We start from the raw sequence: 24,859 nt of genomic DNA on the forward strand, positions 1-24,859 counted from the left end.
TCGAGAAACATAACTACTCGGCTTCGAAGGACTACTAGACGAGGCCAAAGGAAGGAGGACCTCTACCTACCTAAGACATGCTTGTCTTGCCTTGTCTGAGTTTGAGCCCCACGAGTTCCTGGCCTGGTTTCCTTGTCAGCAGCTTGTCCTGGTGTTGTTCATGCAAGGTTCGCGTCTCACCCGTTGGTCTTCACGTCATAGGCGTTCTGGGCTCGTATTGGCTAAGAGAGGATCGTTGTCATGACGACCACATATTTACTCATGTACCTACATCAGTTCCCGGTCCCAAGTAGCTAATCTCCATCATTCCTTTGATAAGCGAGAGAGTTCCTGCATTTGCACTTTGCCTTGTGCCTAAGCGGAAGATCCTCTTTCATTCATTTCAGTGTCGCAATTTGCAAACATGGCGGGCCGTTGGCAGCCCTACCTCTATCAACCACAGAGAGACTCGACGGATTTCCCGCAGTCAACCTTCAACCCCAAGGCCGTGACAATGGCGAGTCGCATGCCACCGTCGCCTACAAAGAAGAAGCAGGATGGTCCATTGGTTAACTTTAACAAACATCCAGACAGCTATCTGATCGTGCCATACGGGAACACAGATGTGAAGCCAATGAACAAAAGGACGAAGACTTTCATCAAGGCCGCAAGAGGAGTGCAATTAGCCTTGCGCATATGCCAATTGCTAGGTGCAGTGGGTGTGTTGCTGTGCGGAATCTTTGTTCGCGGTGCGCTGGACACGGAAGGGTACATTATGAGGATACCGGTAAGTGCTTTTGGCTCGCGGCAAAGCACTGCTAACGTGGCAAGCCTGGTGTGGACATTGTCATTTGTCTCTACGCTGTATACCATCTGGTTCGCAACGCCAAATCGCGCCCCCCGGCGAGCTCAGCCAGCTACCACTTCTTCGCGATGGTCACGGATGCTGGATTCATCCCATTTTATGTCTTCACTCTCCTGATGGCAAAGCGAAACTCAGACCTTGAAGCAGGTACCACGGGGAGGTGGCGCACAATGTTCCCGACAGATGGGGAGACCAATACGGTTTTGAAGACCACATGGTTGACAGCCACCACACTTGCCGGTCTACATCTTGTCTCCATATTCCTAGACTTGTACTTGGTGGTCATCTTCAGGAAGATTTCTAGTTTGCCGCCGGACATGAACCCTCTGGAGGACAACCTCACTTCTCGCAGAAAATCAAAGCACAAGCACAAGAACTCTTCAATCTCGGCTATTCCGCAGTTCGCTGGCGACAACGAGAAGCGTTTCAGCACGCAGAGTACCGTTGCTTCGGAGAAAACTTCGCAGGCCGACCCATTGCTCCATAAAGACAGTCCAAATCCAATGAAAAATCAGGTCGCCTTTATGCACACACGCACCAACTCGGAGACAGTCTACTCACCTCACACGCCCCAGTCGGCTCGCCAATCCAGAGAACGTTATTCCATGTATTCGCAGCCTCCGGTAGCCCGTCAGTCAAGGAAGGATTTGAACACACGTGACGATCTTCTCCGGAGAAACGACGTTGATGACAGTGAAACCTTAGCTCAACGCAAATCCATGCTCGCCGAACAAGCCAACATCAAGCGTCACTCCAGGAACGACTCATACGTCACATCCGCATCCAAGCAAGACTTTTACACTCCTCCTGGAACTGCTCATTCTGAGAAGCAGGGTGCAGGTGGCGACCTATCCCTCCAACGCAACAGTCGCGAAACCCTCCAGAACGACAACTGGTTTGTGCACCCAGATGATGAGGAGGATCAGCCCAAACACCATGCTACCTCGCCACCCAAACAAACAATCTTCGCATCTAGCGCCGCATACAACGGTTATGACACTCTCTCTCCTTACGAAGATGTCTCAGATGAAGAAGCACACGCTATGGTTCCCCAACCATTGGGCATGAACCCGCCAACACCCCCACCTGACCACACCACAGACCAACAGAAAGACACACCCCCTCCTTCTGGCGCGCAGAGGACTTACACCACGGCCTCCATCTCCACGGAAGGCACACTTGATCGCTCGCACTCTCGCTCGGGGACCCCAAAGAGTAGGTTTTACGGCGACCTGAAAGGCGCAAGCGAGGGCGTGAGATTGCCGTCGACTTCGCCTACCAAAGCCGCAGTTCGGGCTCAGGAGATGGCAAGCCAAAAGAACTCGCTACCTAGCGCAACCAAACAATACGCAACGAATGCGTCACCGACGAAGAAGGGAATTGTGGTGAATTCCCCATTTTCGCTGCACAAGAAGAGCTACACGAGCGTGAGGAGGACGGGGGAGGCGGGATATACGGCGGTGCAGGGACAGAGCCCACGGGTGATTAGTCGGAGCGGGGTTGACTATATGAATCCGTATGAGTTTGATGATTCGGATTTGGGGGTGCAGACACAGGGGCGGCGGAGAGATGTTAGTGGGAAGATTGCGGAGGAAGGGAGGGGTGGGCAATGGAGTGGGATGGTGCAGAGGAAGGCGAGTGGAGTTGCCTAGGAGAATGCTGGGGAGAGGGTTCATTTGTTTGGTCCTGTTTTGGCGTTTGATGAGATATCTAGGCATTGAGAATGGGGGCTTGGTTTGGGTTGGAAAGGTACATGCTGGGATGTGTTATGATATGAGATGGCAAAGAGGAAATCACAATGAGAGCATGATGATGTGGTGCACAGTGGGGTTTGGTGTCTGTGACGGCATATTTGAGGTGTGGTTGTTGGGTAGCTGGGTAGAGCATGAGAGACAAAGGGCTTGGGCATTACCGGTAAGGGTGTGTGTAGGTACGGTAGATTGGCAGCACTGGCACGCGCGTACCGCGTTTGACAGCAGCCATTCGCAGCAAGGCACACGGACGGTAAGACTCGGATGCGTGCGTAGAGTAGAGTCGTGTTTTCTCTTTGGCGGCTCGGGTGCATGCAGCAACCAGCACGATCAGCTGGATGCCTGGGGCGCCCTGTGCTACGAGTACGGGATGAGGTAGACTGACTGGTAACGTGAGAGTCCAGTATCCAGACTTCCCCGAACCGAGAATGCTGGGCGGCTTCTTACCGTAGAGAGTCGTCTTGCTGGGCTGGGCTGGGCTGGCCACTCTTCCATGGTGCAAACATGTGTGGTGCTGGCGGAGTCGCCACCGCTAAGCACACACGCGTCCAAGACACATGACTTCGCGCGAATGGAAGGCTGATGGGCGGCAGTCGATGGCCTTTGGGGCCGAACAACTTCTCTCTGTGTCTTTTTGGCCCTGTGGGAGAAGAGGCCGTTCGACAAACGCGACGCGCCAGCCTTGGCTCGACGAATCCAAAACTCAACCCTCCTCCCCTCAACTTACTCACGCGCGGTTTTTCTTGTCTTGTTCTCGCGAGTCGTGGTTGTTGGCTGGGTTTGGCCCCGAAGAGAGTCACTAACCGTTGCTGTCTGTTGCCGCCGTTCGCGTCCTCGGTCTTGGTGTCTGCAGGTCGCGACACGCCCGCCTTCTGACCACACCACACCACACCACACCACACGTCCTCTCTGGTCTCTCTGTTGCTTGTCTTCTTCACAAGCATCATCCTCATCCTCATCATCACCATCAACAACCTTCTTGGCCTTCTACCAACTTGAGGCTCTGCGGCAACATCCCTGGCCCTATTTCGGAGCCAGATCACCCTAACCTCTAACCCATCCTCGTCTGTTGTTGTTTTCCTCGGCTTGAGCGCTCGGCCAGGTCTCCATGTCACAAGTCGCGGCCTACTACCCCGCTGTCGGCACGATGCGTAAGTCGCGTTCGCCCACGCCCAGCCGCCCGTTCAGCTATCCTGAGTACGGCAACTCACCAATTGCCCCGTCAGAACACGCCAACACGGTACCAGAAGTAGACATCTCGACAACCCCCAGGCAGGACATTCAGCACTCTCAGGATTCCGTCTTGTCTGCCGTCTCCAGCACCTTTTCCGCGCCAAGATTACCATCCTCGTCGAGCAACCTCTCCACGTCAACAACGGTGGCCGAAGCCGAGTCTACGCAGCCTTCGTCGGCCAATGTAGTCCCAAGTCAAATCAAGCCATCAGAGGTGTCCATGCCGGACTCTCCGACTCAAGCTCGTGCTGAAGACGCGCAGCCAAATGCACCGCGGATCGATAGAGCAGCCGCGAACGCGCCGCGAACTGGTGACACAGCAGCTGCCGCCATGCCACTGGAATCGCCCATCGCGCAGGGGTTCAAGCGGAAAGCAGACGAGCCATGGAAGAGTGCGGGCTCTGGGTCAGATGTGCCAACAGCTCGTTTGCCTGCCCACAAGAGGAACAAGAGCACGGATGTGCACTCTAGTACCCGGATAGGCGAGGTGTGTGGCCTCACCGAGATCCTGGTATGCAGGTTCGCTGACGTACATGCAGCTATCCGCACAGCTCAAGACGCGTCTTTCTTATGCCATGGTCAAGGTCCAGTATGGGTGGGAGAAGCAGTCGCTTGACGAGCTGGAGGAGGTACATTCACAGCGTGGGTCGCCCAATTCGGCTCCAGAAAGGGGGGATAGACTTGCCTTTGGGTCTCCATATGCCTCAGACCGTCGACGAAGACCAAGTGGCGTATCTGAAACTTCCGACCAAATCATCTTGTCTCCGGCTTCGGATCCAACGCGGTCGTACGCCATTACACCTCCAGGTGAGTGCCCTCATCCCATCCACAATCTCATGCTAATCCATTTGAAGCACACTGGCGCCCAGGCACAAAACCTGCCATCAATGCCGCCGCAAGCCTGATTTCTATAACCAACGGTCAACATCCCCACGGCCTCGCCCCAGCCCCAACCTTTCAACCCAGCACTCGCCGTCGCTGCTCCAGCGTATCCCATGCGCCACCTCGCCTCCTGAGTTCGAACCAGCGAAAACATTATAGCGACCTAGGTACGGGTCCCCAGATGCCCGCCACACCTCGGGCAGGCATCTTGCGCATGCCTAGTCAGCAAGCAGAAAAGGATGCAGTCGACACACTGCTCTTCATGAGCAGTCCTAACAACTCGCAACGTTTCCCATTAGCCGGCCAACCCGCGTCACGTTCGTTAAGAACAGAGCCTCCACAACGAAGGGTCATGTTTGATACATATCAGCCACAAGAGAGACATGCGATGTATCAGCAGCAGATGCCTGCCCCACCACATCATCACCACCATTATGGACCATATACCGCGAATGGGGCGAGGTGACAGTGAAGAAACCCTTTACTTGGATACGCCAACGCTTCAGTCCCACTTGTCGAATTGGCTCGACATTTACAGCCAAGACGAAGACCTTGTTTATGCAAACGATCTGTTGACATGGAAGTCCTTTTTTTTGGACACGCAACCCGCATATGACTTCAATTCTTGATATTGACCTTGTTTGACTCTAGAAAGCTGTTGTATTTATTCGAGCAGCATGGGCGGTCTGGGGTCATGCATAGCGCTTTGAGCATTCAGGACTGCAGCATTGCCGATCCGCCTTGGCCAGGGGATGGTAACGATATATAACGACGATACGAATATATACAAGACCAAACAAATCACACCCGCGTGTCATTGTTGTCCAACGCTTAATGTTGTTATGCAGAGGTGCAAAGTGATCAACGGGTGGTTTGGTGCGTTTTAACACGATTGCATACGTTTTACATCTTTGCCTGTTGTATTCAGGAATCCAATTATGAGCTTCCGCATACCCACACACAAGTCAACTGGTTACTTTAAACTATGCGTTCCAGGCCCAAGAATTCACCACGCTTCGTGCACGCCATCTCCACACCACCGAAACCTATGAGCAGAAAGAATGCTACTATGGTCAAAGGCACGAGCACAAGCACAAGAACACGAGGACAACACGCCAAGGTATGTCAGGAACTCGGCCGACTCTGTCTGATATCGAATCCGTCGACCCTTCGCCGCTCCCTCTCTACTCTCTCTCTCTCTCTCTCTCTCTCTCTCTCTCTCTCTCTCTCTCTCTCGCTTACGTATGGAACCGACAGGGATGCAACGCGCGCGCAACGAAAACGTCATATGCAAGTGGGTCGGCGATAAATGGTACGGTATCAGCCCACAAGCATTCGTGGGCCTAGTTCAATGTTATAAAGGACGTCTTGCTCTTCCCGCTGCCTAGAGACTTGTTTCAGGAGTTTCTACTTCCTTGGAATCACATCTCCACTCCCCGTCTGTCTATATACCTCTGAGGAGTACATACGCGCGCGCGTGGTTGCTCGCTCTTCTACCACCCAGGGAAGGACGAGCTTATCGATAAGCTCGGAGCATCGCCCGCCCCTCAGTCACAAATCCATCTATCTTTGAAGCCAACAAAGGTCACATCGAAAAGAGAAGGGAAGGAAGATGTCGGCTATTTCAGCGGCTTTGAGGCAACGCTGTCGCCGACCGAGTTATCTGAAGAAGGTGGCGAAGGCGGAGGATTTGTTGCATTATTTTCCCAATGGGGCCTACATTGGGTGGAGTGGGTTCACGGGTGTCGGTTATCCCAAGTAAGGATGTCTTTCTTTTTTTGATTGTTAATAAAGCTTCCGTGGGTTCAACAGTATGGAGAAGGAGGCCGCAAAAGTTGAGATCTATTGGGAGTGGCTTGATGGGAGATCAATTGGTGGTTTGGTACAACGTGGATGGGTTGGTGATCCCGAGGTCGAACGGAAGAGCGAAAAGGTGCCTGGGCCGAGACATCTCCGGATCCACTGTGGATTTGTGCATGGATCTGGCCATTCATGTGGTCGATCCGGGTGCCCACTGTGGAATCATTGTGGAGTCTCGCCAAAGCTTTCTACAGTAGCTGTTGTGGATCAGAGCTTGGTTGTAGTACAGACCATGCTGGGATCATTTTGGCTAACGCAACCACCAGGAAAATCCCCACTGCTCTAGCCGACCATGTCGAGAAGAACAGTCTCCAGGGTCAGCTCAAGTACAATCTCTTTGTCGGTGCATCGTCTGGCGCTGAAACGGAGAATCGATGGGCACGTTTGAATATGATTGAGCGTCGCTCGCCGCATCAAGTTGGAAAGGAGATTGCAAAAGGAATCAACAATGGTAACATCAATTTCTTCGATAAGCATCTCAGCATGTTTCCTGTGGATTTGATGTATGGGTGAGTGCGATATCTAGTTCATGCTCCGCAGAACTGGTATAGACTGACCGGGATCAGCTTTTACACTCTCAACAAGCCCAACAACAAGCTCGATGTCACAATTGTCGAAGCATCTGCCATCACCGAAGATGGTGGCATCATTCCAGGAGCCAGCGTCGGTGCATCACCTGAACTCATCCAAATGGCGGACAAGATCATCATCGAAGTCAACACCGCAGCGCCCTCGTTTGAAGGTCTTCACGACATCACCATGACGGATCTCCCACCTCGCCGGAAGCCGTACCTCATCATGTCACCTGAAGATCGTATTGGTACGCCACATATTCCTGTTGATCCTGAAAAGGTCGTTGCTATTGTTGAGAGTGATTACCCTGATCAGACACAGCCGAATGCTGCTGAAGATGACACCTCAAGAGCTATTGCTGCGAATCTGATTGAATTCCTCAAGCACGAGGTCAGCCATGGTCGCTTGCCAGAGAATCTTCTTCCCCTGCAATCTGGTATTGGTAACATTGCCAACGCCGTTGTTGGAGGTCTCGCAGTAAGTAACCCATTTTCCTTCCTCACCATATGATCAAATTAATGATATCATGATAGTCTGGAGGCGCAAACTTCAAAAACCTAAAAGTATGGACCGAAGTCCTTCAAGACTCCTTCCTCGACCTCTTTGACTCTGGCAACCTCGACTTCGCCACCGCAACCTCTATCCGCTTCTCCCCCGATGGCTTCCACCGCTTCTACGACAGGTGGGACGAGTATGCACCTAAGCTACTGCTGCGTTCGCAGCAAGTCTCCAATTCGCCCGAGATCATCAGACGTTTGGGCGTCATTGGCATGAACACACCGGTCGAAGTGGACATCTACGCCCACGCAAACAGCACCTGCGTCATGGGCTCACGCATGCTCAACGGCCTCGGCGGCAGCGCCGACTTCTTGCGCTCGGCAAAATACTCTATCATGCACACCCCCTCCACCCGGCCCTCGAAGACAGATCCCACAGGCGTATCCTGCATTGTCCCCATGTGCACACACATTGACCAAACCGAGCACGACCTCGACGTCGTCGTCACCGAACAGGGGCTCGCTGACGTCCGGGGCCTGTCCCCCAAGGAAAGGGCGAGGGTGATTATCAAAAAGTGCGCTCACCCGGATTATGTCCCGATTCTGGAGGACTACTTTAATAAAGCAGAGTTTGAGTGTTTGAGGAAGGGTTGGGGGCATGAGCCACATTTGTTGTGGAATAGCTTTGATATGCATAGGCATTTGAATGAGCATGGGACTATGAAGTTGCCCAAGTGGGATTATGTGGGGTATGGGGACAAATAGGGGGACTCGGGAGAGGGAAGAATGTGGGTCGAGCAGGAGGAGTGCAGGAGAGCTTTGAAGGAGATGATATGGCGAAGATAGGCAGTGTTTCCACATGCCTTGAGCGTTGGCTGGATTGGGGATGCCAGCATGCTCCCAATACACAGAATTAAAATCCATTACAGTTGCATTTACAATTCAATAACTCGCTGCTCGCCGTCCACGCCAGCCCAGCTGCGAGAATCCGAAGGCGCAAACCACTTTTTGAAAACGTCAACCAAGACCTCATCACTCAATTGCATATGCTCTCCCTCGGTCGACTCGAAATGCAAACCCCCCCTTTCATCCAACTTCTTCAAGCCAATCCAATCCTCCTTGTATATCTCCCGCTCCCTCACCCCCGTCACCCTCCCATCCGTCACATTCGTATATGCAAACCAGCCACTCTCCTTTGGAATCACAGTCGTATCATTCTCAAACACATACATGACAAAATGATCCAAGCCCGCCAGCCGGCGCGCATACGCCTCATTCTTACTCGCCCGCTCATTATTCACATCGGCGAGGAAATTCGAATTTTCCAAATACTCCTCCGTCGGCTCGCCCGTGCGCTCATCCACCGCCTTGAAATACTGCGCAGGCACCAAGTGCGACTGCACCCACGCACTCCACGTGTTGGACTTCAACAGCGCAATGTACGATTTACACAGCCAGTCCGACGACCCGCATACCTGGTACTTTGCAATCCCATTGTGCTGGCTCCCAAACGTGACGAGATTACGCACCCGCACCCGATCTCCACAGCGCTGCACCAGCGCGCGTAGAAACTGGCCGCCTTGGGAGAAACCGAGGGCGTTGAGACCGGGGGCAGCGGACAGGACTGGGTGCGAGGCAATGTCGTCGCAGACTTGGGCGATTTGGGTGGTCAGGTTGCCGAGGAAGGTGGCGGTGCGGTCGTCGCTGGGGGAGGGGGCGAGGTGGATGTAGTAGGAGAAGGTGCCCGGGTTGGTTTTGTTGGCGAGGGTGCCGATGGTTTGGAGGCCCGGGGCGAGGTAGTTGTCGCCTAGGCCGTGCCAGATTAGGAGGGGGAGGGGGAGGGGGTGGGGGGGTGGGGGGGATGCGTGGGAGGGGGTGTGGAGGAGGAGGAGGGTTGATATTGATAGGGGGAGTAGGTTGCGCATGGTGGTGATGGTTGTTGGGAGGGGGATGAGGTGGAGAGGCGCAAGATGGCCAGAGGTAGTGGATTGGTGTTGGAGATGGGAGGCGCGCAGGATGATGTCGTCAAGGCTTTGGCTGGGCAAGGTTTACCGTACCGGTACCGGTAGCCGAGACGCGTCGACGCGACTGGAGAGAACTATCACATCATTCATTGCAGGAATCTGACTGAAGCTGATTTACTGTTTCTCGGCCGATAACAACCTGACGTAGATTTAGCTACCGGTACTTATAGGCTGCTTTTATATGGTTACAGCGTAGCTTTTAGTACTTATATCCCAATACCGTCTCGACTTTACTATCAAGGCGGGCATTGACTCACTGAGGTAGGTATCGAGGCTGCGCCCTGAACAACCAGGCAATATAGAGATATTTACGGTAACAAAAGTTATACTGCGTAGGACAGGCTACAAAATAGTAAGTAGTGGAAATAGCAAGAGGGGTAGTTCAAGGTATAAAGTACAACGTTGAAGAAAGGGTCATTACTACCAAGGAAAACGTTACTGATGGGTCGCCCCTCAATCTCATCTCCATGAGCATCTTTGCGTCCCATCCACAAGCGTACTCTACGAAACCGCCTGAGCCTTCTCGTATATCTTTCACTTCCTAACATGGCCAACCTCAGCGCTATCACCTTGTGTCATTTCTCCGCCACAGAGCTCTTTGTTCTTTGCGCCCCTAAAAAACCCTGCTGGATACCTAGTTCCTTGGGACTATGACAGGTGGATTAGCAATACAGGTGAACGACATGCACCGTTAATGACTAGACTCTTTTTATTGAGAGCAATGCTGGTCTGGTATTTTGATACTGCGGCCAGACCCGAAAATAGACTGTTATACAGTTGAAGATAATCTTCCACTAACCCGGTAACATCATACTTTCTTTAGATGGAAATGTAAAACCTCGGTTAAATGACACACTCAGTCATCGTTCGTTTTTCACGATGCGAATCGCCATTGTATCATGTCGTCCAACGCGTGCCCTATACGACCGGACAAAATCCCCTCGCTTCCTTCCAGTCCACGAGTCGTATACGGTATATTTTGTCCTACCATCGAGCCCTGGAACTTCTGCAAAATCAATAATCTTAGTTTGAGTTGTGTCCAACGTATTCAGAGCAAAGACATGCGTCCCTTTTGATGATTCTCCACTCCAGAATTCAGCAGGATGTGTCTGGTTCCATGTGTTGTCAGCGTTGACGCCCCACTTGTACGGTTTGGCGGGTGCTCCAAACACCGGGTCTTGATTGAATGCGATGAGCTCTGGGTTACTGAGGATCTTGAGGATCTCCGGTTTGATGCCATCGAGCGGGGTTCCGATGATGAGAGGCGACTTGAGTGCAGCCCATAGCGCAAAATGGGATCGGCTTTCCTCCAAGGTCAAGTTTCCGTTGCCGACCTCGAGCATGTCCCAGTCGGCGTGGCCCCAGAAGTTGCTACTGTTGTAGAAGAAAGACGCATGATTGAGAATAGGCATCAGTCCCCATGACCACTGCCATTTGCCACTCCACTCCGGGTAGATGTCCCCCCACATCCGCCAACTGTGGCCAGTACTATTGCCCCATTGTTCAATATGAGCGTGACCCCATGCGCATTGCGAGTATTCGATTGTGCGATTGATAGCAAGTAGTGCATCGCTCATCATCTTGTAGCGGTCAAAACTCTTCGATGTGGTCCAGTCATAACCAGCTGGCGCAGGTACGGGTCGGGCTTCGCCGTCACCTCCAGCAGTTTGATCTTCATTGGGAGGGCCTCCAAGCCAGTTCTCAGGCCACCAACGGTATTCATCATCCCACTCATCTGGTACAGCGCAGTTATCGTACTTCAAGTCTATTCAGTCTTAGATTATCAGATTTGTTCATCGAGACAAGATACGTACAATCGACACCCCATTCAGCCCATGTTTGGGCATCCAACTCTTCATGTCCCAGAGATCCAACATATCCGCCGCACGTCGAGGTACCCGCATCACTATATATACCAAGCTGAAGCCCAAGCTTGTGGATCTCGTCCGCGGTATGTTTGATTCCCTGTGGAAACTTTTTGTAGTCGGGTACAATTTTCCCAGTCACATTATCCCGACGCTTGTCTCTGTCGCTCCAGCAATCGTCAATGTTGACATAGGTATATCCAAGATCTTTGAGCCCCAGGGACACGAGAAGTTTTCCCACGTCCAGGAAAACAGTCTCGTTGATGTTACACTCATACTCGTTCCAACTGTTCCAACCCATCGCGGGTAATCGGCCAGTTACGCCATCTTTGGAGACTAGCGCTTGAACACGGGCAGAGAATGCTAAGCCAAGGAGAAAAGGTACAGTGGCCATGATAGTGTCGCAGCTGATGGAGGTCCTGAATTCAATGCCATCATTGTACCGCTATGCTATATACGAAATCGCTGTGTCGGACATCTGTACGAGTCGACTTGTATTTCGACCAGAATTTGCGCGGAGTATACCTTCCGTAATGCTTTGGGCTTTTTGAAGCTAAATGAATCTGTACCTAGCATGTTGTTGATGTAATTCTGCGCAAATTGACAGCCGGAATAATACTCTCCGGATAGTTTGTCGGCTGTGCGATCCGTCCCGCACCTTGTACCACCTGCCCCTGACCTCGTTGCAAGATTGGACTGCATCTAGACGGCGGAAAATTATATTTAGCGTCAAGCTACTCAACAACATCCAGCTTTGGGCTTTAATGGCTAGGAGTACTATCGAGTTCCTTTGTATCATCTGAATTATACATTCGTATTTTTGAAATGTCTTTTCTCGTCAGGAGCGGACAATCTCTCTTTCTGGGTACTCACGAGGCCGGGAGCGACCAACAATCGGTTCATAATAAGAAGCCATATTCGTCATTCAAGAAGATGAAATTATGTTGATGACCATCTGTGAGAGAGGCAACGCGAGACCCTCAGATACAAGAACGCGTGAGTGACGTCATCAGCATATGGGCTTGCGGTGCTCACACCAGTGCTTAGGAAAACACGTCTCTCAGCCTGTAACTCCTACAAAAGACAAAGCAACAGTCACTTTTGACTTCATGTACTTTTATGTGGTCCAAAGTTTATTCGAAGATCCCGAGTGTCTGAGTTATACAGAGCCAATATATCCATCCACCGGAATTCGATGCTGGTGGGTACTACTAACATTTCCTGTTTCCATTCGAAAGCTGGCACCATTGGGAAGAGGGCCTCCATCCCTACATTGGACCAGCCAAAGTAACACAACCGTCGCCGCCGCCATGATCCAAGTCTGTCGCCCGGTCCGAGGCGAAGTACATTATAAAGTCCTGCAATCACCCACGAAAACGACCTTCAGCTTTTCCGGAATGGTAAAAATTTCCTCGTCATCTTTGATCCTCTGTGAGTCGAGGTCATTCATAACAGACAGAGCCTGATGGAGATGGAGTCTGCAAAGAGAGAGGTCGCGATCAGCATATGTGTCTGGAGCAGTATACGGGCAAGGCCAATGCTTACTCATCCCGGAAGGTCATTTCACCCACGGCATCCCAATCCAGGTCGTCTGGCGAACCGACCAACATTACAGGCGCATCGGCGTTTGTTCGCACCTGGGTTGAGATTATTGCGCCAAGCCGATCGCCAATACCGGAATCAACCCGCATTGCGAAGCGGAGGTTGTAAGTCTGCGGACAGAGAGGCCCCATGATATCTTTGACGAGAGGAACATGACGATCAATCATGTATGCTTCGAAGTCCTTCGGAGAGAAGTCTGGATGGCGCGTGTAAAACGCAAGCACCGTCAGCGGCATAATAACGTGGACAGTCGTCAGCTTTTGGGTGGAGCTAAGATGTCGTGTCAAGGTTCCAAGATCGCGAGAGGCTTTATACGACGAGCTGAGCTTGATTAGAGGATATTTCTTGTGGGTCCGGTTGAACGTCCACACCTAAACCACGAAAATATCTCAAGGCTGCTGCGGCACGAGTGATCAACCTAGGGTTGGGCAATCTGGTCACATTTGCATACCGCGAGAAACGACATAGATCAAAAAGAATGAGTTGTGGGTGACAACAGCACACTCAATGGCGACATCGGACCAGACGGTGTCGCAGGTCACCAACCACCTACAATCCCTAGCATTTGGCGGCTTCGGGACGTGGGGCTGGTGGGACCTGATTCGAGCTTCATTTGGATGGCTACTGCTGTCAGGCTAGTTTCATCACAATCCTCTGCCAGTGGTGCGGGTGAGACTGTGCAAGTCTTGTAGCCTTCTTTCGGATGACTGTGCTCTTTTTGAAAACTGCACGGCGCAATTTGGAATCCCTCGAGGCGAATACCGCCGGTTTGCTTAGATGGCAATAGGGAGGATACCATGGGCAACCGGAGGAACCGTTTAGTTGCGCGCCAGCTTTGATCAGCGACTCGTGATTGAATGCTTCAGGGCTAAAGCCGCACAAAGCATGATGAACGTTCTTTCATGAGTGAGTCATTGGTCTGATCAATCGCTCACTTGTTTCACACTGCGTCTATGGCCTGTACATCACGGCCCACTGTGGCCGTCCCTGATTATCCTAATCATCGCCTAACTGGAGACGCTGTGCCATGACCCACTCGCAGGTAGCCTATGCTTAGAGGTACCTAATACCATTCAATAGAATGATCTGAAGGCCATAGAGTACAGTGGTTTGCGCTGCGCTCTTGAACATGGTGGGACGCTTCCAAATATTGCTCGCATATAGTCGAGGTTCACCCCGCAGTGTGAGGGGGGCATCGGATGATCTCTCACCGAACAATCCGTCCACACACTTGCACCACCACCACCACCACCAACGGGTCGGACCGCAGACCCGATCAGCTTGAATGACTCTACTTACCTAGCGAACGACAAGACTCGGAGTTGATAATATGAGGCATCTTAAGACTACCAATATCACAGTATTGGCTTCTGTTGTAGGCTCCAACACCACAAACAGCTGATCACGATGAAATTCCGCGATGGTACGCAAGTTCAAACCAGCTTGCCCACCCTCGAGCTGACATGAACTAGGCATGTGGCTGGTCAATGACCAGTTCACTGTCCAGCACGCTGAAGAAGTGTACGCCATCACTCCTCGTGACGACAACAAGGCTGTTACACTTCTCTGCCCTACCCGCAAGATTCTCTCTCGTGGTGATACGCTAAATCTCAGCACGCTGTCTGTTGAGATTGAGTCTCAATTTGATGGAGTTATCTCGGTAGAAGTCACCCATTTCGCAGGTGCACGGCGGCTCGGTCCCGACTTCGATCTCTTTCCGGCAGGTAAGCCGGATGCTCAGGGCGAAGTCACGAGAAATAGCCATGGCACTACCATCAAGTCCGGAGGTCTGAGCGCTACAGTCAGTGGTGACGAACACAGTTTTGGTATCAAGTTCCATGCGACTGACGGTTCGAAACACTTGACATCGTTACTCAATCGAAGCGTTGGGCTTGCTTACTCTCCAACTCTCAGCACACCAAAAGCTGTTGAGGATTTGAGTGCGCACAAACATCATGTCTTCACACAGACTGAATTGAGTGTGGGCGAAACAATCCATGGACTGGGTGAGCGATTTGGCGCTTGGAACAAGATCGGTCAGAATGTTGAAGTTTGGAATGAAGACGGAGGCACATCGAGTGAACAGGCATACAAGAACGTCTCTTTCTGGCTGAGCTCTCGAGGATATGGTGTATTCATTGATACACCTGACAAGATTGATCTGGAAATTGGAAGTGAGCGCTGCTCACGACTTCAAACTACAGTAGAGGGACAGCGATTGAAGTGGTAAGTCGGCCGATTATTCAATCGTGTGCATGATTGACTCTAGAAGGTACCTCATCTACGGACCTACGCCCAAGGAAGTATTGACAAAGTACTCCATACTCACAGGTAAAGCAACCCGGGTACCAGCCTGGTCCTACGGTCTTTGGCTCAGTACTTCCTTCACGACATCTTACGATGAGAAAACTGTCCATCACTTCGTCGAGAAGATGTCCGAATACAAAATTCCGGTTGAAGTCTTCCATTTCGACAGCTTCTGGCTCCGCGCGTTCCACTGGTGTGACTTTGTTTGGGACCCTGAGTCATTCCCGGACCCTGCTGGTCAGATCACTCGTATGAAGGAGACCGGACTTGTTAATAAAGTCAGCGTGTGGACCAACCCATATATTGGACAAGCCAGTCCAGTCTTCAAGTATGCGGCCGACAAGGGCTATCTGCTTAAGAAGACTAACGGAGATGTTTGGCAATGGGACTTGTGGCAGACTGGTATGGGTATCGTCGATTTTACAAATCCTGAGGCTTGTGAATGGTTCAAAGGATGCATGAATAAGCTATTCGATATGGGCGTCAATTCCATCAAGACGGACTTTGGTGAGAGGATACCTACGAAAAATGTACAATGGCATGACAACAGTATGGACCCAAGCCGGATGCACAACTATTATGCGTTCATCTACAACAAACTCGTCTTCGAAGCTGCTCAAAAGCGATATGGAGAGAACGAAGCCATTCTATTTGCACGCACTGCATGTGCAGGGTCTCAACGCTTCCCACTCCAATGGGGCGGTGATTGCGAGTCCACACCTGCTGCACTCGCCGAATCGATCAGAGGAGGCTTGAGTTTAGGCCTTGCATCCTTCGCCTTCTGGACTAGTGATATTGGTGGATTTGAGGGAAAACCCGCACCATGGATTTACAAACGATGGGTTGCATTCGGATTGCTGAACTCTCACAGTCGTCTCCATGGCTCAAGCTCTTATCGTGTACCATGGCTGGTAGATGATTCTTCTACGGAAAAGGAAAACTGCACAGAGGTGTTGCGACACTGGGTGCAGACGAAGCGTACCCTGATGCCGTATCTATACGCCCAGGCGGAAGAAAGTATCGCAAATGGTTGGCCAACCAGCGTACGTGCAGTCGCTCTGGAGTTCCCCGAAGATCCAACTTCGTGGCACATTGATCGCGAGTTCATGGTTGGAAGCCAGATCCTGGCAGCTCCCATCTTTGAGGAGAACGGCGACGTTGAGTACTACCTCCCACCCGGTAGCTGGTACAACTTCTGGAATGGGGAAGAACTTCAAGGTGGTCGTTGGATCAAAGAGAAGTATGGATTTCTACAGCTGCCATTATTTGTCAGAATGGGTACTATCTTAGTGTTGGGGCAAGCAGAGGGCGAGGGCGGCTTTGGCTACGACTGGCTCAACGCCGGAGGTGAAGTGAGACTGTACGGCACAAAGGAAGGGGACAAAGCAGCCCTTGTTGCACCGAATGGAGATGGCAAGGGTATGCTAGAGATCGATGCTAATGGCCAGCTGCAAGGTCTCAATCTGCTCGGAGGAGACTGGAAAGTCACGAAGCTAGGTTAGGAGAGCGGGCCGACGCTTAGTAGTAGTTGTAGTCTTCCACCGTTTCATTATCGCATGTCCAACTCGAGATAGAAAGCATTCCGCACTCGAATCCCCCGCCTGATGTCTGTGGTTGAATCTGGCCAACCGTATCGTGTTGTGGGCGCCATCAACCATTGGCGGAAGATTCAACCTTCACCCTACAAGCACACGCCCCGCCCCGCTAATGCAACCCAGGGATCTCGTTACACCCCCGCATTCGTTATACTTAGCACCCGCAAGCTTGTTCCTCGAACCACAGACTGATTCAAGCTGATCTCCAGGGAACTAGGGACGGTTCTCCGGGTTGAAAGCAGCATGCGAGGCTGGTGTGACATGGCTAAAATGAATGGTTGCTGAAAAGATTTGGGGGTATTATAGCCCTTGGAGATCGTCTTATTTGCAGGATTCACAAGCCTCTCGAGAGTTCGAATCGAATCTTTTTACGACGCTCAATCTTTGACCTGGGCAGCGTTTGCAAAGATGGGTCTCTTATTCAATGTCGTGCTGGCAGTGTTCGCTGCCACGGGCAGTTTTCTCTTTGGGTTCGTGGCTACTCGGTGTGCTGGAATTGAAATACGAAGCTAATGTTTGTTTCTGCATTGAAGATATGACTCCGGTGTCATGACCATTGTCATTCAATCACCGCACTTTCTTTATTTCTTCAATACGACGCAGACGTCAGCGACTATAGGCGCCATCAATGCGACGTTTTCAGGAGGAGCGGTGTTTGGATCATTGATGTACAAATACTGTTTTCCATTCACGGTGTATAGCTGATCCTTTTTAGGGGAGGGTTCACGATGGATCGTCTGGGGAGGCGAAAGACCATTATGATCGGTGCGACCATCAATCTGATAGGTGCAGTCCTACAAGCCGCTGCTCAGGCCCTTTCCATGGTGCTTGTCGGACGTATCCTCGCTGGCTGGGCTGTGGGTTTGATGTCCATGTCCGTCCCTATCTATCAAGCAGAATGCGCACATCCAAAGACTAGAGGTAAAAGATATATCTACTTCGAGGTTTCAAGTCCTGACAAAAGCTTTAGGACTGATTGTCGGTCTCGCCCAGCAAATGATCGGTGTGGGATTCATCGTTTCCACTTGGGTCGGATATGGATCTTCAAAAGTTCCTGAAACAAGCTCATTCTCATGGCGTTTCCCGCTCGCATTCCAGTGCGTGCCATGCCTCATCATCCTTTGCGGAATGATGTTCTTCCCGGAGTCGCCGCGTTATCTTGTAGAAACCGATCGGTCAGACCAAGCGATGAAGGTGCTGAGAAAGTTGCACTACGATGGATCAAACGACGAGTGGCTACAGAATGAGTTCAACGAGATCAAGCTCACGATCGATGCGGAACGAGCCATTACAGCTCCAGGGTGGAGAGTCATGTTCACTGTGCCAGTATGGAGGACGCGACTGATGCATGCGACTCTTGTCCAGGTGTTCACGCAGATGACTGGGTATGTCGCTCCATCGTTTCTTCAAGTTCCGCCCAAGCTGATGGTTTCTCCAGAATCAACGTCATTGGATACTATGGCACTATTCTCTACAAGAACCTAGGAATTACCGGAGATCGTAATCTTCTCGTTACCAGCATCTACAACGTCGTTGGACCCCTCTTCAACTTCGTATTCATAGTTTTTTTCCTCGACAAAGTCGGGCGCAAGAAGCCTCTCATCTTTGGCACCATTGGGATTTCAATTGCGCTCATCTGCGAAGCAGCTATCGGATCGCAAATCGAAGGTGCCACTGGGTCACGCAGAGACGGTCTATCTGCGGCAGGTGTATTCTTCCTGTTCGCAGTATCTTGCATCTTTAGCGTGTCTTTCGGTCCTATCTCATGGGTCTATGCGTCCGAAATCATGCCTCTGAGTATTCGTGGTCGCGGGTCTGCTTTCGCTACGGGTATCGGTAACTGGCTCGTCGGGACAGTATGGTCGCAGGTGTCTCCCATCGGTCTCGGAGCTATCACGTACCAGTTCTACTTTATCTTCGTGGCTTTCAATATCTGTGTCACATTACCCACAATCTGGTTCTTCATGAAGGCAAGTCTCACAGAATCCATGTAGTCATGATGAAACTAATTTTTTTTTCAGGAAACGAAGCAGCTCACGCTTGAGGAGATTGACCTGTTGTTTGGAGATAGGGCTCTTGGCACGTTACCAGATGATCTAGATGATAAGGAGAAGGAACTTGAGCTACAGAGGATTGATGCTGCAAGGAAGCGTCTAGCTGGCAACACCGTGACAGCGGTCCACTAAATACACGCCACAGCTGCAAAACTTGCCTGCACAATCACGTATTTTGGTCGAACATCAAAAGACGGACTTCCAACAGCGGTGGAATGCTGGTGAGGACAATGGCAATGTCGAAGCACTTGTTATTACCTATACAATCACCAATATGCCAGAAAATAATTCTCGAAATTAGACTCTCTACCAGCAAAGCTATACGTAAGAATTCATGTCGTCATAAAAACAATAGAGGTAGCCTTACCAAACCTGAGCAGCCATCAAATTCACTTGATGCCCTCAATATAGGTCTATGGTCTAAGTGGAATGTTGCGCTCCATCCCACTAGTGGTTTGTATCTGTATGCTGTGACTAATGTTTCTGTTTCTACCTGTCTCACTGTTCACTGTCTACAATCTCTATCCCGGCCGTTCATCATTCGAGAAAGGCCTATTTTGCGCAAAATTCAATATTCCAACCTGCTAGACTCTCAAGATTTAATTTAAACACTACTACCCATAAATGCAGCGTTAACGGCGTCGACTCGCGTGCTCAACCATGCGCAACTGATCTTCTTATTCTTTCTTCTTCACTGCCTCCGCCTCTGCCTTCTCAGTCACTGACGCAGTCACTGTGACCTCCGTCACCTTAACAATAAAGTCCCAATCTGGTGGAGTCTCAACGCCGTATGGGCCGGCATGCAATTCATCATGGTGAGGCACCGGTCCAAATTTCTCGTCTGTTGCGCATCGCTATTAGCACATACGCCCACTATGTCTTCCGTGCACTTACACTCCGTACTGGTCTTGGACACTTTTTCAGTTTGCGTACTCTGATTGATCATCGCAGCTTTAGTCAGCGACACAGTGTTCGTACTGGTACTAGACTGCGAGCGCCGAAGAGATGAATGCTCTGACGGACCAAGAGGGCTTTGGAAGCGAACAGGGCTCTGGCCACGCTTGTTAAGGGCATGTATGTTTTTGAGGGAATTGATCTTCTTCATTATGCTAAACTTGTAGTGATTTCTAAATCAAAGCTGCGACAGCCTGCGACCGGGGTTCTTATACCTTGTATCTGCATCATGGATGTTCAAGGTCTACCTAAATGACAACCTGCAATACTCACATTGGTTATTGATGAAGGAATGAAGGGCCGAATTTTATGAAGGGGAGAATCTGGATGTTCAATGCTATCGCTGTTTGTAGGTGATGTGTCAAATTCACCACCCACTTGTCCCGACATGTCAAAATTGAAGGCTATATAAGCAGTTTTCTTATCGATTCCGCCTTCATGCCCCCCCGACTTACGTTACCTATTAAAATCACTATATCTACTTCAAGATGCACAACATACACCATACCTTCTATATCTGGCATAATGCACGACAGGTAGTGATGTGATTGGATCGTCAGAGACCAGTACAATCCTGGTTGTATGCCGGCTGGAGACATGCTTATGAAACTTGTAAATGGAGGTAACGATGGGAGATGTGGTCAACGGGGTGTAAATGAGAACAGATGGAATTTAGAAAAGTAGTTGAATCTGGGTTTGTCATAACTTGCGCTGAACTGCCAGCATGCACGCTATTAATGTGTATTCTATGAAATGCCACCCTGTGCCTGCAACCCCTCGTGCCACATATGGCATCTACAGCCCCCGCAGAAGATCATCAATAGTGATCGGCTTCCGAACCGCATTACTGAACCCCTCATGAAAACTTACCCATATCCTCCCCACATCGCCGTGCATTTCCCCACTGTCCTGTTTTCTCTTGTCTTCCTTCCTCGACTTCTCCGTCTCTACGATGATTCTGCCGAAGAAATCGCGTTTCCCCATCTTGTTATTAGCTTCTGCGGCTTTCTGTTCCGTTGTCTTGACTTCTGTCTGTGCGGAAGAAGACAAATGCTCATCGTCGTCCTGTCCACCACGACGTTTCCGATTCGCCATCTCGCGTAATGCAGACTCTTTACGCCACTCCTGCTCCAATACGCTACGGACTGCATATCGCGCCTTATCGTCTCTTTTGATAGACAAGGTTTCAAAGGAAGCGAGCACATCCAGAGCAGGTTCCATCCTCCACACAAACCCCGCGTTCCTGTTCACTACGTCCTCAATCTCGATTCGACTCTTCTCAAACCGCACGCCCGTTGCAGCCATAGCCTCTACTGCCTTTTTCACAAGTTCCTTCTCTGACGCCTTGCGTACTGAAGCCGTGGCGAAGGATTTCGAACCAGTGGCACCTGTGTTGACTAGCACAGGCTTTACATCTGGTGAGAGCATCCGGATAACGTAGGGAATGAGCTCCTTGGCCATTTCCTCGGGACTACGAAACATCCGTGTCAATGGTACGCTGAGATTGGTTTGTAGCGCCATGAGCTGTGCCCTTGACGCCTTGGTTTGCTCCATTGCTGCAAAGCTTGCGCCAGGTCCAGAGAAGGGTGTGGGTTGTGCTTCTGGGTCGATAACGGGATTCGAAGAGCGTGCTGGTGAGGCGAAGAGGGAGTGAAACGCTAGCACCGAGTTTGAGAGATAGGGGAAGAGCTCCCATTCTTGACTTCCGTGGACAGCGGAATTGAGGGTGTCATGGAAATGCAGCCATTCGTAGGCCGCAGAGGGTTTGCTCAGGAGTGTGTCGTCTTGGTAAGGCTTGTCAGGATACGCAGTGAAGCAGTCCGTCACGATACGGTCACAGTCACCGCTTGTGTCAACCATCTCCCTAAGACGATCCATAGCGCGGCGCTTCGATGCCTCCGCAACACCAACAACGCCGCTCTTTGCGCGGGAGGCTGCGGTGTATGGGTCTGTTGTTTCGGCTTCTTTAGGAAATCCAGCGCCTTCACGGAAGACACGGTCGACGACGTCTTTTGCGCCGCCGCGACCTAGACTGCGTGCCGCTCCGCCGCCATGACGTAGATCGTTGATGAAATTATCTTCTACCCATTTTCGCGTTAGGTGAGGACGATCTTGAGACTTGGGGTTGTGGGCGGACCGCAACCGACTTGCTACCCATTCGCTGACTACCATCACTCCTCGGATGTCGCCCTCACCTGTACCACTACCAGTGCTGCCTTCTTTTTTGGTGCTTACACCCCATGTAGCTTCACATAAACGGCGGACACCATCGGAGTCACACTGGAAGCCTTCCTTGGTGAAGATGTCTTGCATGCGGGTGACCACCATGTTGATTGCTGGTTTGCGGATGTGAACGATCTCCGCCATAGAAGATTGCCGCAGAGGCCGTAAAGACGGATGATATAGATCGTTGCAAATGAGAATGAGTGGCCGCAACAACCGGAATTTGTCACCCTTTTTCTTAGTCATTGACTGCTGTCCGACAGCTTTTGAGTTCTTTTCGTCCAGGTTGATCAAATCGATGAGCGCTTTAATGAACCCACCTTCCCCTGAGCCACCGCTGCCTCCAACTACACCGTCGACTTCATCAACAACCACACAGACTGGTTTGCCAGCTTTTCGCACTTTGCCATTCACTGTAGTTGTGTGGACACCTCGTACATTCTCTGTACCGACCATGTCTCGTATGCGACCTTTGACCACATCTCGACTTCGTTCGTCCGATGCATTGATCTCTTGTACCTCGTATCCTGCTTGCCGAGCGCATACATGAGCTAGCGTTGTTTTTCCCAGTCCTGGAGGCCCAGTCAAAAGCAGAACCTTGCGATGTCGCTGCTCCTCCTCTTCAAAGTGCTTCTTCGCACCTTTCGACTTCACTTTGGCCACACCAGGGAAGACAATCGGATCCCAGGCCTTGAGCCAGCGAAGAACTGATCGATGTGTTCGTTCGTCTCCAACAAGGTCTGTGAACTTTTTCGCTCGGTATTTCTCAGTCCACATTAGGGTGCGATTGCTCTTGCTGCCTTTGCTAGCCGATTGTTCGATAGACTGGTGTGGTGGTTCTTTAGGTGTCTGTGCTTTGTTCACTGCCTTCTCAAGATCCAGCGCTTTTGCTTCGTCCATCAATTCGTGGATATTGAGCCCATAGTAACTTGTCCTCGCCTTTCCTGGTACAGCCACTGAGCGGGCTGCGATGAGCTGTTCGTAGGTAGGAGCGTCTTTATTTATTCTCTTCGGTATATAAATCGCATTCCCTGATGAGTCTCGTGCGATCGTACCAGACATGGGCTGTGCTGAGGTGGGTTCTTTCGCTGTATGCGGCCGCTTTACAGGTGACTGTGAGGCTGATTTGAAACTGTATTTGTCAAGCTCATCCACGGGTATGGACTCAGGGTTCGCATATTCGTCTTGGCTCGCAGGTGGTGTATATTCGGTGAAACTTTCTGGTAGTTCTGGTAGATCCTTAATGCTGCTAACCGCTCTCCTCTTCAGTGCATGTTCTTTCAGCGCCGCAAGTTCTTCTTCGTCGTCCGAATCATCCACGAAAGCGCCTCGCTTGTGTGACGCATTGTGATTCGGTAAATCTTTCATGGGCTCGCGGGCCTCTTCTTGACGCTTCCTTTTCTTCGGTGAGGGTGCTTGTGGCATTGATGAGCTGGGCGGATATGCGACTGGTGATGAGATAAGCGGCATTTTGTATAACGGTGGTGAAGAAGGCAAAATAACTTCTTCGGTGGATGAAGCCGTCGCAAACCGCTTCGCTGGCGCTTGCCGCGATCGTTTTACTGGCGTGTCTGAAGGAATTAGTTGCTGCAGCGGTCCGGGCTCGCGTTGGAAGTACCAATGGTAACTTCTCCTTCACTTCGGAAAACGTCTGAGATTTTCCAAGCGCGGTGCTGTATGACAATTCCTTCGCGAGTCTTCTTGGTGGTGTCGTCGACTATGCACTGCTGCAATGCCTCTATCTGGTCGGAGTAGGAGAAGGACGGCGGTGCGTCCTGGGGAAATTCGAGTTCAGAGTGAAGAAGAGCAGGGTCGAAGGATGTGGGTATGTCTGGTGAGTAGCTACTCATTGATTGTCGTCGTGTCCATGGTGTTAATGATGTGCCATGTGGAAAGTGCACGTTGACGCGTCGGGCGCGACTTAGCGCGTGTTCCTCTCGCGCTAGACCATTGTAGGGTTCATTTCAAGTCATTCAAGTCAATAGCTTTCAACACATGAGCAGTTATAAAATCCTAGGCATTTAGTCTCGCATTGAACAAAACATATTTCCCTTTCCTTATACAGAGAACTCCTCTAAGCATCTAAAGCAGATTAATATCCATGAATTATAAACAAAATCGTTAATACTTGCATATTGCGTTTGTGCTGGCGTGCGCCTTGTTACCACTTGCTGGCTAGCGGGGTAAATTCTCAAGTGCCTCACTGTCCCCTCCTCTTAAAACACTGTCTACGTCAATTAGAAAAGAATAAGTAAACCTAATTATATTTAATCTAATTTATGAGTTCTTCATGATGACATTCAAAAGCTGAATGGCGCAGCGGAAGCGCGCCGGGCTCATAACCCGGAGGACGCACGATCGAAACGTGCTTCAGCTATATGTTCTTTTTGCCCGTTTTGAGGACTCGCATCATACAACTAATTAACTCTTCTCCTTTTTTGCAGTTGTTAGGCATTTGCAGATCGTCCTCAGCGGGTGATTAATCCTTATTAATCCTAGCTCTCTATTATTCTGTGTGCTAGTATACTAGAAATTTCGTTTTCAAATTAAACATATTGTAACAATGGGGCAGAATTGTTCGCCCATTGTTCTATG

The 24,859-nt window shown here is 50.8% G+C and overlaps 9 protein-coding genes across 9 annotated transcripts; 5 read left to right on the forward strand and 4 right to left on the reverse strand.

Annotated features, from left to right (window-relative positions):
* Positions 1-403: 403 nt before the first annotated feature.
* On the forward strand, positions 404-2,496 carry IAQ61_000797 (uncharacterized protein; the record flags this gene model as incomplete). The annotated part of the gene is made up of 2 exons (XM_066094821.1): positions 404-766; positions 811-2,496. 2 exons carry the CDS (start codon positions 404-406, stop codon positions 2,494-2,496), a joined length of 2,049 nt encoding a protein of 682 aa, XP_065955129.1.
* Positions 2,497-3,077: 581 nt separating this feature from the next.
* Positions 3,078-5,176, forward strand: IAQ61_000798 (uncharacterized protein; the record flags this gene model as incomplete). Its single annotated transcript, XM_003842504.2, has 3 exons — positions 3,078-4,315; positions 4,368-4,635; positions 4,683-5,176. The coding sequence occupies exons 1-3, from the start codon at positions 3,704-3,706 to the stop codon at positions 5,174-5,176; spliced, it is 1,374 nt and encodes a 457-aa protein (XP_003842552.2). The 5' UTR covers positions 3,078-3,703.
* Positions 5,177-6,322: 1,146 nt separating this feature from the next.
* ACU8 (Acetyl-CoA hydrolase) lies at positions 6,323-8,405 on the forward strand (the record flags this gene model as incomplete). Its single annotated transcript, XM_066094822.1, has 4 exons — positions 6,323-6,468; positions 6,837-7,079; positions 7,137-7,620; positions 7,677-8,405. The coding sequence occupies 4 exons, from the start codon at positions 6,323-6,325 to the stop codon at positions 8,403-8,405; spliced, it is 1,602 nt and encodes a 533-aa protein (XP_065955130.1).
* Positions 8,406-8,575: 170 nt separating this feature from the next.
* Positions 8,576-9,565, reverse strand: IAQ61_000800 (uncharacterized protein; the record flags this gene model as incomplete). The annotated part of the gene is made up of 1 exon (XM_003842502.2): positions 8,576-9,565. The coding sequence occupies one exon, from the start codon at positions 9,563-9,565 to the stop codon at positions 8,576-8,578; it is 990 nt and encodes a 329-aa protein (XP_003842550.2).
* A 959-nt stretch (positions 9,566-10,524) lies between these two features.
* On the reverse strand, positions 10,525-11,974 carry IAQ61_000801 (uncharacterized protein; the record flags this gene model as incomplete). Its single annotated transcript, XM_003842501.2, has 2 exons — positions 10,525-11,429; positions 11,479-11,974. Coding segments are annotated over 2 exons (1,401 nt in total), but the record flags the coding sequence as incomplete, so codon positions are not given.
* Positions 11,975-12,877: 903 nt separating this feature from the next.
* Positions 12,878-13,964, reverse strand: IAQ61_000802 (uncharacterized protein; the record flags this gene model as incomplete). Its single annotated transcript, XM_003842500.2, has 3 exons — positions 13,685-13,964; positions 13,075-13,502; positions 12,878-13,007 (listed from the first exon to the last, which is right to left on the reverse strand). Exons 1-3 carry the CDS (start codon positions 13,928-13,930, stop codon positions 12,878-12,880), a joined length of 804 nt encoding a protein of 267 aa, XP_003842548.1. The 5' UTR covers positions 13,931-13,964.
* A 639-nt stretch (positions 13,965-14,603) lies between these two features.
* Positions 14,604-16,940, forward strand: IAQ61_000803 (uncharacterized protein; the record flags this gene model as incomplete). The annotated part of the gene is made up of 2 exons (XM_003842499.2): positions 14,604-15,357; positions 15,404-16,940. Exons 1-2 carry the CDS (start codon positions 14,606-14,608, stop codon positions 16,938-16,940), a joined length of 2,289 nt encoding a protein of 762 aa, XP_003842547.2. The 5' UTR covers positions 14,604-14,605.
* Positions 16,941-17,441: 501 nt separating this feature from the next.
* IAQ61_000804 (uncharacterized protein) lies at positions 17,442-19,219 on the forward strand (the record flags this gene model as incomplete). The annotated part of the gene is made up of 6 exons (XM_066094823.1): positions 17,442-17,503; positions 17,567-17,701; positions 17,749-17,954; positions 18,004-18,418; positions 18,472-19,003; positions 19,055-19,219. 6 exons carry the CDS (start codon positions 17,442-17,444, stop codon positions 19,217-19,219), a joined length of 1,515 nt encoding a protein of 504 aa, XP_065955131.1.
* A 1,617-nt stretch (positions 19,220-20,836) lies between these two features.
* Positions 20,837-24,114, reverse strand: IAQ61_000805 (uncharacterized protein; the record flags this gene model as incomplete). Its single annotated transcript, XM_066094824.1, has 2 exons — positions 20,837-23,835; positions 23,883-24,114. 2 exons carry the CDS (start codon positions 24,112-24,114, stop codon positions 20,837-20,839), a joined length of 3,231 nt encoding a protein of 1,076 aa, XP_065955132.1.
* Positions 24,115-24,859: the final 745 nt, after the last annotated feature.

Source organism: Plenodomus lingam (genome assembly GCF_022343315.1).
Source record: "Plenodomus lingam strain CAN1 chromosome Unknown contig_11, whole genome shotgun sequence".
NCBI classification, from domain to species: domain Eukaryota; kingdom Fungi; phylum Ascomycota; class Dothideomycetes; order Pleosporales; family Leptosphaeriaceae; genus Plenodomus; species Plenodomus lingam.